At 36.9% G+C, this 12272-nt stretch overlaps 1 protein-coding gene across 5 annotated transcripts in view; it reads right to left on the bottom strand.

Moving 5' to 3' along the window:
- GALK2 (galactokinase 2) overlaps nt 1–12272 on the bottom strand; it is a 118761-nt gene that overhangs the window by 69591 nt on the left and 36898 nt on the right. For all 5 annotated transcript variants that reach the window (XM_036075981.2, XM_078079380.1, XM_078079381.1 and 2 more), the window contains one exon: nt 11678–11824. In XM_036075981.2, coding sequence (XP_035931874.2) covers nt 11678–11824 — 147 coding nt within the window. The remainder of the gene's footprint in view (nt 1–11677; nt 11825–12272) is intronic.

Below are 12272 nucleotides of genomic sequence, written 5' to 3' on the forward strand. Positions count from 1 at the left end.
ATAAAGGACTGTTAACCAAAATATACAAAGAACTCTTAAAACTTAACAATATGAAATAACAACCTGTTTAAGAAATGAGCCAAAGACCTTAAGAGACACCTCACCAAAGAAGATATACAATTGGCAAATAAGCATATGAAAAGATGCTCCACATCAATATGTCATTGGGAAAATGCAAATTAAAACGAGATTAGTACACACCTATTAAAATGGCCAAAATCCAGAACTCCAAATGCTGGTAAGAATGTGGAGCAACAGGAACTCTCATTCATTGCTAGTGGGAACGCAAAATGATACAGCCACTTTGAAAGACAGTGTGACAGTTTCTTTCAAAATTTTAACATATTCTTTTCATACATTTAAGCAATCACACTCCTTGTAATTTACCCAAAGGAGTTGAAACTTATGTCCACACAAAAACCTGCACACAGATGTTTATAGCTGCTTTATTCATAATTGGCAAAACTTGAAAGCAAGCAAGATGTCCTTCAGTAGGTGAATGGATAAACTATGTAATATCCACACAGTGAAATATTATACAGTTAAAAAGAAATGAACTTGTATGTTCATCTTTTAGTTATTTTCTCTGCATACAGTAAATGTAGTAGGTAAGGACTATACACATATGTGGTATACTTAATATCATGGGGATTGTCCCAGTTGATTCTTTAAATACTAGATAACATTTAACTTATTCCTGGGTACAAGTCAAAGTTTGGAGGCCTTGAAACATAGTGACCTAATAATGATAAGGATCTACAGATCACAGCAAAAGTTCAAACACAACCAAGGCATATGCATGAATTTTCAGCAACAGTGGTTTCATTTGAAGCCACTTGGAAACAGTGAACCATATTCCTCCAATCTGTTGCTCCCTAATTTGTCTTGTTTGCCTTAATTTATGCTAAAGGTAAACATGTATTTAGCCTAGTAAAGGAAATGGAAAAAAAGGAAACCACCTCTGCAAAGCAAGGCTTCTAATCTGCAAATTGCTTAGTCACAGCATCCAAGTGAATCCAAATTACTCAAAATCATTAAATAAATGATTCAGTCTCCAATCCTACTCCTAAAAAAGAATATAATGAGAGATACAAACACAATGCCACCTAACTGAAAGAAACTTGGTTCTTTTTTATTGATAAAACTATGTGAATGGTTTTATATTTACGTATTAACAATATTAACTTAAAATTTCAAACATTTTTAAACACAGGCCACCCCAGTGCTAATGCTCAGCCCTCCTGGTTTTTGTACCAGTGAGCACATGGCTTTAGTCCATGTCCAACACTTAATTAAGATTCTTTTCAAAAGATTATATTCTGGATTTACCGTCTTCTTAGAGTCCATGCTGCTGTAGTTCATTAGCAGTCCACATCTGGCTGGAATGTTTTAAACTACTATTTTCCTTAACCATTATATGGATGAGGTTTTGTTATTCTATGCAAACTGAAACAACATCCTTCAATGGACTTCTAAACATAATTTTAGTGACAGTGCAAACTGTTTTCTGATTGTTCTTATATCATGTAGCAAACTGCTACTAAAACATTCTCATCAGTGTTTAAACTTCTGTGTAATTGTGAGATTCTTTTCATTTTCATGTAGACCTTATCTTTACTTTTTAAGGACAAGATCTCATTCTGAAGGCCAAGAAATATTTAACTCAAATGTAGCTATATGCAGAGAAAAATATACCCTTAAATTTTCTCAGGGAAACTCAGGAAATAAAAACTTGGACATATCTGGCACAAAATGTTGAGCAATTCACTTACTCTGCTTCTGAACCTCAAAGATCCCTTGTACAGTATGGATTTCAAACACCAAAACACTCCTCTGAAAGAGGATCAATCCATGTCTATACAATTAACTTGCCCCTGAAATTAAGTTACCTAAACCTGTTGAGGGACTTAAACAACTAGAAGAGTTGTATGACATCACATCAAATTTTGAAAAGGAATGTCATGAGGCAGCATAGGAATTTCTAGGCCTTGGCTGACACATTTTAATCAGTCTGGCTCAGAGAACTGTTATAATACACTTAAAGGTTCACTCTGCCTGAAATGCCCCAGGCCCCTTCCAGGACTGTGTCAAGACACAGCCTCCCCTTGCTATTTTAGAACTTACCACTTATTTGAAAACTTCCCCATTTAACGACACCAAGTAGCCATTCTTATAACCCTGTTCTCCATTTACACATAAAATACCTCATACCTTGTATGAGCTAAATGCTCAATTAATAAGTCTTCTGTTAGTACCCCACTATGTGCATTTAAGTTCCATAAGGGCATTGACCATTTCTTTCCTTTTCTTCTTGTTTATCTTACAGATTATTTTCTCCCTGGTCAGTGTAAGGTACAGCATACTACTTCCAACTGCAAGAAACTCAAAGCAACATGAATCACATCTTGACACCTCAGCTCACAGCCCTCCAAAGGCCTTCTATTATACTTGGAATGAAATCCAAAGAAGACTCTACACAATGTGGTAATGTGGCCTCTGGGCAGCACTCTTCAGCTTACCTCCCACCACCCTGCCCTCTCACCACACTGCCCCACCCTGGCCTCTGCTATTCCTAGGACATGATGAACATGCTTTAGCTTTAGGGCTTTTGGATGTGCTGTCCCTTCTGCTTCCCTTTTGTGCTTACTCCTTAGTCTCTGTTAAAATGGCTCCTCCTTAAAAAGGACTTCTGACTCCTCACCTAAAATAGCAACGTCCCCTCACTACAGCCTATTTTTCTTCATAGACCTGGCTGATATTCTGTATTTATTTAGTTATTCATTATCTCCGACTATCACCACATACACCAGCACGTAAGTCCCGTGAAAGCAGGGGCTTCACCGACTTTATTCAGAGCTGTATCCCTGGTTCCTAGAACAATGCCTAGCACTTGGTAGGTGTTCAGTAAATGTCACCGAATGCTATTTCCAAGACTTCGGATAGGAAGTTTATACTGTGGATGAAAAGCCTATCTTCTCTGGGAAGCACACCCTCATAAATCCAGTGTTATTCCTGTTACATTCCAAGCTTCCCAATAACAAACAGGATTCTTGATGCCTAACCATGAGCTTCTCCAGTTTCCTCAGTGGACAGCAACTCTCAAGGGAAAGTTTTATGCCCAATCCATATTCCAGGTTCCATCACATGAATTGTATTTTTGACAAATGCCAAAAGATAACTGTGCATAGAATGCCCTCCAACCCCATAGCTCCCTGCTGATCATTTCAGCCCTCATCAACCACAGACTTAGGGGGTTTCTCCTCCTTAGATTTTAACATGAGGATGTAGTTCAGCCCTATATTTCTTCTATTATACCCCTCACTCCTCCAGAGTGGGTCTTCTGAACATCACTTACTCAGTCTGGCATCTCCTGAATTCAGAGTCTACACTCGACCCCACCCCATCCCACCTCAGCAGAGGGAAGAATTTGTGGGTAGAAGTCCACCTAACACACCTTACTATCCAAGGCTAGTCTCCAGAGTTGCAACCTGTTTCCCAAGCCAGCCCCCTATCTCTAATCTAAGATCCTTAAAAGGAACTTGGTCTTTCACTCTTGGCCTCCAAGGACAATTCAAGAAAGACAGAAACTGAACACAAGTCTAGAGAAACTTGAATCCTGAGCTAAAAAAGTATAGGCATACTTTACAGAATGTCTCACCGCCTCACATTTTCCTGATAGAACACTTGGCTTTTGATACTCAAACTTCATAGACTATATATATCTTTCAATACAACACTTTTTGAAAGGTGTTTATGTAATATATATATATATATATATATATATATATATATATATATATTTTTTTTTTTTTTTTTTACACCCTTAAGCTTAAAAACAACATTGTTAACAAAATAAGTGTACAGAATACTGGGTTACCAGGTGTCCTCAGAGAAGACATACAATGTACTACTAAGTAAAGTAACTGCTTCTTTTTTTGTTTTGTTTTGTTTTGTTTTTTGTTTTCAAAATGTAGTCTATTTTAATTATTCAAAGAACTTATTTTGTGTAAAGTAACTGCTTCTTAACAACCAAATTAATTGTTTCGTGTTCTAGAATATTGTTTTACCTATTTTTCATTGTATTTCTGTGTTACTTACATAGAGGAATTTTTACTGTGTTTTTGTAACATTGTAGGAAATTAGGTAGAGGTTCTGAGTTGAGGAGTAATGCATTATAATTTCTCCTATTTAAAATAATAAGAATTAGGCCTATGATTTTTTGCAGAACAACTGAGTTTTGGAATGGACTCATGTTAAGTGGAAGTTGCCTGTATTTTCTTGGATCCTTTCACCCAAAACCCATCAGCAAGGTTCTCCCTCAGCTGTTCTGATTTGGTCTTGCCCCAACAGCTCATCTGTTCTTAATCTCTAACTATGATGCCTTGAATCCCTTCCTGCATCTTCATGTCCACCCTCCAGTTCTCCCCCCCCTTACCTTTTCATTCCATTCACCCCTTCTCGCCATCTTTTTCTTTATTCTCAGTTAATTTTTACTTTCGCAGAAGGGATATATGCACATAACCTAAAAAATCAAAGGAGCTACAAGGCTTAAAACAAAAGCAGTCCATAACTCTCCTGCTTACACCCCCATCCCCAATGCAGCATGCCCAGAGTCAAACACTTTCCACTCTTAGCTCTTGCTTTAAATTATCAAAAAAGCTGAGTAAAATGCTAGCTCCTCATTATTCCATTTTAAACTTTATCTACAGCCTTCATATTAGGGTCAGTAAGGATTTTAGCTCTCTTAGACTCTCCTTTCCCTACCTCCCTTTTGTGCTCACTCCTTAGTCTCCGTTAAAATGGCTCCTCCATAAAAATTTATGCCAAAATTTTTGGTTAAATCAGTATTCAGTGTATTTATAATTGAGACTAGTGTTATGAGCCAAGTCATGAAAAATTATTGATTTCCTTTCTGGAACATTTTTTTGTGTTTTTCCTATATTAATAATTGCCTAATTTCCTCATTTGCTTAGTTGTATTTGCATGTCCAGCTAAGCCTTCCTATTCCCTACAATAACTCTGTAAAATCATTCTCAATCCATTTTTCCATATGGTCAAACATGTCAGATTTACCACTTGTTGTTGTTGTTGTTACTGTTTTCCTGATAATATTTATCAATTCCATTTTTTCCCTCCCTCTTCTGGTTCTAATCTGTACTGTTCCCTAAGCTTCTGGGTGTCATGGGTGTTATGTTGGGTTTTCCCTTAACCAATGTTCTATAAATACCCAACTCCTCTCTCCTGTATTGGATTTACCATTTCCTAGTTCCCATGTCATCTTTCTTGGTTTATTCCCTAGTTTTGGTGGATTACCTTCCATAGACTTTTATGCTGCATGTCTGAGAATGTTTTATTCTATCTTTATACTTGATCAATTCATTTATTCTAAGCTAGAATTCATTTATATTTTGAAGATTATAACTCAAAAGATTATAATTCATTATATTACTCTGTTGCCTTCTATCTTCCAAAACTATTTTTGATAAATTTTCATTCCCTTCTTTTCTCTTCTCTCCTCTTTTCTCAATCAGCCGTTAGTGTGTTTTCTATTAACATTCAAGTTTCAAGGATCCCAGATGATGTACTTTGATTTGTTTTTTCTCTTTATTTTTTTAATTTGTAAAAAAAAATTTAAAAATTAAAACAAAAAATTGTTTATTTTCATTAATTATGCTGAACACCCAATGAGCACCTTTCAATTTGAAAATTCATTTCTCACTTTAGAGAAATATTTTTTTTTTTAAATATAGTTTTCTAATGACTCTTTTCTCTTTTTTTCCTTACTAGCTGGATACAGAATTTCTGGAACTGATCTACAAATTTTCCTATATTTCTCTCTCTTATTGTCCCTCTCTTTTTTTCCCTACTTTATCAGAGAGTTCTTCCAATCCTTTTACTGAAACTTCTGTTTTAGCTATCATATTTTTAATATTCAAAAGCTCTTATTGTTTGGTCCTTTTCAAAAAACGAAACTCTGTTCTTTCTTCAACATTTTATTTTTATCTCTCTGAGGATATCATGGCTTCTTTGAAGCATTCTTCTGCTCTCAGCATTGTCTCTGTTTTCTCTGAGTACCTTTTTTAATTTTTGTTTCTTTGGTTGTTTGTGTGCTTCATGTTGGAGGCTTTCTTCCAAAGTCTGATTATCTTTTGATACCCTATCGTATTTAAGAGTGAATCACTAGAAAGGTTATTTGTAAGTGGGCCTGTAATCGGGTCATAGAGTAGCTGGAGAATTTTTGTGGGAGAAAGTCACCAAATATCAATATCTATAGGTCTCTTCTCCAGGATGGTTCCATTTCTTCTGAGAAGGATCTTCCAGTATTCCTAGTGGGATGTGGAATGTGGCTGCCGGTATACTAGAGCTGAGAACAGGAAGGGAGTTGGGAATTTCACTGTTCAGATGTAGAATGTCCTTTAATCCCCCAGTTTTCAATTCTATTCTCATCCTGCCTTTCTCAGTGCTCAGTGTTGCCAGACTATCTCTGATTGTTTCTCCAGAGATTCCTGCAAAAGTGGGGGGAAATGGTCTCCTTGCTTAGGGGGTTAAGAGTAGGCTCTGAAGGTCTATCTTCTCCTCATAAAAGCTTTCAAATAGATTCCCACCCACCATGTCACCCTACTTTCTATGGTACTGGGTGCCTCTAATTCCTAAGCCTTTCCAGACAGCTGTGAATCAACTTGCCTTCCATCTGTACTTCCTTCCACAGCACTTGGCTCTGACCTTTCTTTACTCTGCTAAGTCATGCACCATCCTTCCACCTATTTTCCATCTTTGTTATCTTGTCGTTTAAGGTTATTTATGTCTCCTTGATTTACCAAAGATGAAACCTATGCCTCCATTTTCTTGCTTTCCCTATTGTTTGGGGATGGTTTTTTTGAGAAAAGAAAAACAAGTGAGGGTTGGGGAAAGAAAAAGTAGATATGTTCTTTGTTCTGGCATCTTGAAACCAGAAGTCTCTAGCCTTTTCTATTTCATAGGTCTTTTTATTACACCATATTCTCTTCTGCCAGTTTCCTTCTCATTTATAATTTCGGTCTTCCAGAATTTCTGGGTGACTAGCCATCTTGTTTTAGTGGTTTCAGACATATAACATTTCATTTATTAATAAGTTAACAAATTCCGTATCTACTTACCATATCTCATTTGCAGTAATTAATATCTGCAATTTAACGGGGACTACTGGATGTACATATTAACTGGAAGGGGATTATTCATCAATTGGGAGAGATTAGTCACCGATCTCTTGTGGGACTTATCTTTCTTATCAGATAAGCTGGTTATTCTCTGTTTGCCTTTCTGCCCCTCCATTCTCACACTTCTCTGTACCCCAGAAGACTGACCTCTATGGATAACTCCCCTTGCCCATTCCCACTCACTGCCATTCCTACCCACTTCCCTCTTTCACTGCCTCATTGCATCTCTGGCAACATTACTCTACAGTCATAGCTCCTAAAGTATGATAGCTTCTGGTTTCACAAGGGAACTCTTCCTAGTTGGTTCCCCTGACCCTACTCGCATCTCTGTAAATAGTCTCTTTATTAAACTGTCTTCATTTATACCCTGTGTGCCATTTGTTTCTTATTGGACACTGATTATCAGTTTTAAAAAATTTTTGAACTAGCTCTTCTCTAAAGTACATTGAGTTCTTGCGTTCTATGTCAACAATAGGCACTTAACTATAAAGACTCTGAGCAAATCAGGCTTCCTTTCAATTAAGATTCTATCTCACTACAGCAAAGAAACTCTCCTAAATAATGATGCTAAGCCCCTATGAAATATAAGCATTGTCAGTGCAACTTAGACTAACAGGGAAAGCTAGGATATACATATTGTTCCCTTTAGGCAATGGAGTCAGTTTTTTTTTTTTTTTATGTTATGTTAATCACCATACATTACATCATTAGTTTCTGATGTAGTGTTCCATGATTCATTGTTTGCATATAACACCCAGTGCTCCATGCAGTACGTGCCCTCTTTAATACCCATCACCGGGCTAACCCATCCTTCCCCCCCTCCCCTCTAGAACCCTCAGTTTGTTTCTCAGAGTCCATAGTCTCTCATGGTTCATCTCCCCCTCCGATTCCCCCCCTTCATTCTTCCCCTCCTGCTATCTTCTTCTTTTTTTTTTTTTTTAACATATAATGTGTTATTTGTTTCAGAGGTACAGATCTGTGATTCAACAGTCTTGCACAACTGCTGTGGAGTTAGTTCTGATAAAAGTATATTTGCGATTTTTTATTCAATTTTTTAATTGAGGTATAACTAACATACTTATATTAGTTTCAGGTATACAACATAATGATTTGATATCTGTATATATTGTGAAATGATCATCACAATAAGTCTAGTTAGCATCCATCACCATACATAGTTATAGAATTTTATTGTCTTGTGATGAGAACCTTTAAGATTTACTCTCTTAGCAACTTTCAAATATGCAATGCAGTATTGTTAACTATAGTTACCATTCTGTACATTACATCCCATGATTTATTTATTTTATAACTGGAAGTTTGTACCTTTTGACTCCCTCTACCCATTTCACCCATCCCCCAACCACCACTCTGGCAACAATTAATTTGTTCTCTTACGTATTAGCTTGGGTTTTAAAAAAAAATTTTAGGGGCACCTGGGTGGCTCAGTCGGTTAAGCATCCAACTCTTGATTTTAGCTCAGGTCATGATCTCAGGGTTGTAAGATCAAACCTCACATCGGGCTCCACACTGGGTATGGAGTCTGCTTGAGATTCTCTCTCTCTCTCCCTCTGCCCCTCCTCCCACCTCTCTCTCCCTCTCTAAAAGAGATAACAATAAAATAAAACATTAAAAAAAAATTTTTTAGGGGCGCCTGGGTGGCTCAGTTGGTTAAGCAACTGCCTTCGGCTCAGGTCATGATCCTGGAGTCCCGGGATCGAGTCCCGCATCGGACTCCCTGCTCAGTGGGGAGTCTGCTTCTCCCTCTGACCCTCCTCCCTCTCATGCGCTCTGTCTCCCATTCTCTCTCTCAGATAAATAAATAAAAAATCTTTAAAAAAAAAAAAAAAAAAAAAAAAAATTTTTTAGATTGCACAAGTGAAATCATACATATTTGTCTTTTCATGTCTGACGTATTTCACTTAGCACAATGCTCTCAAGTTCCCTCCATGTTGTTGCAATTGGCAAGATTTCATTCTTTTTTATGGCTAACTAATATGTCATTGTACATACATACCACATTTTCTTTATCCATTCATCCATCAACAGATACTTAGGTTGTTTCTGTACCTTTACTATTGCAAATAACACTTCGGTGTACATAGGGGTGCATATATCTTTTCAAGTTAATGTTTTCAATTTCTTCAGATAAAAGCCCAAAAATGCAATTGCTGGAGCATATGGTAGCTCTATTTTTAATTTTTTGAGGAACATCCATACTGTTTTTCATAATAGCTGCACCAATTTACATTCCCACCAACAGTGCACAAGGATTCCCTTTTCTCCACATCTTCACCAACAACTACTTATTTCTTATCTTTTTGATACTAGCCATTCTGACAGGTGTGAAGTAATATTTCATTGTGGTTTAGATTTGCATTTTCCTGATGATAAGTGATGTTGAGCATCCTTTCATGTGTCTGTTGGCCATCTGTATGTCTTCTCTGGAAAAATGTCTATTCAGACACTCTGCCCATTTTTAATCATATTGTTTGTTTTTATGCTATTGAGTTGTATGAGTTCTTTATATATTTTGGATATTAACACCATAGCAGATAAATAATTGGCAATTATTTTTTCCCATTCAGTAGGTTGCCCTTTTCTTTTGTTGATGGCTTCCTTTGCTGTGCAAAAGCTTTTTATTTTGATGTAGTCCCACATTTCAGTTTCATCTATATTCCTTATTCCAACAAATCACACCAAGGCAGAGACCTGGGTAAATCCTTGACTCATCTCTGTCCCTCATCCCCATACCCAATGACCAAGTCTTATTGATTCTGTCTGAGATGTACTTTAATTCTATGATCCAGGTCTCTCCATTCTCACCACCATTTCCCTAGACCAAATCATTTCCCTACTACCAATACTGTTACTACCCTCATATCTAGATTTTATAATAGAGCCAAAGTGATCTTTCTAAAATATAGGTATGATCATGATATCCTCTTCCTAAAAGCCTGAAATGGTTTTACACTGCTATCAAGATAAAGCCCAAATTCCTCAACATGGCTTACAAGCCCCAGCATCTGGTCTCCTACCCTGTCATCCAAATTACTCCAGCCAAATTAAGCCCCTTTTAGTTCCTCCAACAATCTATGATCACTCTTACTCTAGATATTCCCACATAAGAGTCCCTCCACTGATACATGCCTATTTATGTTGCCAGGGTTTTCATGCTATCACTATTTCTTGACAAACATCTACAAATCCTTGTGTCTCAGCTTAGATGTCCCATGCTCTCTAAATCTGCATTTAGTGTGCTCCCATAGCACACTACTTAACCCACTTATCATACTCTATTATAGTTGCCTGTTACTTATCTCTGTTCCCCTTTCAGATCATAAGCACTGTGAGGGTTAAAACTGGACCTATTATAGCTCCAATGCTTTGAACATTACCTGGTACAAAGTAGCCACTAAATAAATAATGGCTAAATGATGACCAAATGAATAAACAAATAAACCATTAGATTAAACATAGTACCAGTAGAAGCACATTTCACATATGGACTTTTTTTCCCTTGCTTTCTTTCCTCCCAATAAACGAAAAACAAGTAAGTTGCCCTTCCCATCAAATAAGCCATAGCTTACGAAGGGCTAACCAATGCATACTTACATGTGACAGCCAAAGAGGACTCTATCTGAGCCTTTGCTTTCCCCTTTATTTCTCTTTTTCCTCTTACATATAAAATTTTCAAACTGAAAGTTTAAACAGGCTGAAGACAGACCAAGCATGTGGCTGACTTTCTCTTGATCTGCCTGATGCCCTCCCCAAACCATCTATAAATGTGGTAGTATATGTGCATGGGATAAAAAAGAACCTATGATAACATTTTGTTTGAACCAGAACTCCAAAGCATTAATTAAAGCTGAGCACACCTGCTCTGAACTGCAAAGTCAGAGATTTATGTGAACTTGTAAAGTTGAGGCTTTCTGACCTTTTGTAGGATTTATGTTTCCTTTAAATAAGCATTTCCTCTTTGTAATGCAATATTTTTTTTAAAGTTTATTTCAGTGACTAACCTGCTGGTATAAACAGATATGCTGTTCGGTTCCTTTATTGCCTGGTCTTTACCCTTTTTACCCAGTGCCTGTCAAATATTTAATTTAAGGTTTTGGTTGAAAATAAGCAGGTCCAACTATGAGGCCTACAATTTCTTGGTCTAAACTGAACTTGTTAGTGAGGTGATCCAAAAAGATATCCATGCACTCAAACTCCACACTTAACGTAAGAACATAAGAGCATTTTAATACAGTTATTCACAGATCTGCTCATTATTTGCAAAGTATCAGATACTTTATAGCAGTTTATCACAAGCAGGACTTATTAATTTGTTAGGTTACAGTGCCTGCCCATGTATAGAGTCCTTTCAGGTAAGACAGAGTTTTTAATCAAAGTAAGATGTTATAATTTTGAGATTCAGATACTAATGGCTTTAGAAAGAGAGAGTTCTGTGAGGCTAACACATTCAAGTTGGTTACCTTGGATAGGTTCATTCCCAGCACTGTGAGTGTCACCAAGCCAGCACAACAGACCAGAGCACTGGAGCTGGAGAGTCCAGAACTTGGTGGGATGTTTCCATCTACCAAGCAATTCATTCCAGTCAGGTTGCTAAGACCAAAGTGTTCCTAAGAATAGAAGGAAAAATAGTGCTAGTAACTTCAGTGTTGGATTCGAGGAGTAGCAAAACATTCTTTCATTCCCCAGAGAACAAACATTTATCAATGGACTTATTATGCTATTTATAGAAACTACTTGTACAATTCAATTTAGTTGAGTCTATACATGACATTTCATTTAATGGTTCTTGGCCACAGGGTTCGGTAATCTGAAGATTATTTTTTACTTTGTTCAACAAAAAGCTATTGATCCATTTCCTAAAATTGCCTTGAATGATCTTTTTCTTGAACACTCACTGATTTGAACAAACGAAACAATTATAATTCAATTTCTCAAGTAGCAGGACAAGAAATACATAATATTAGTGAGGCAGGTTAAATCTCCATGTAGCACAGCCCAATACAATATGACTGTAAAAGTCTAACAGTAAGGATCCCTGAGGGGGTGGAGAGATAG

This window comes from Halichoerus grypus, chromosome 8 (assembly GCF_964656455.1).
Source record: "Halichoerus grypus chromosome 8, mHalGry1.hap1.1, whole genome shotgun sequence".
Lineage (NCBI taxonomy): Eukaryota > Metazoa > Chordata > Mammalia > Carnivora > Phocidae > Halichoerus > Halichoerus grypus.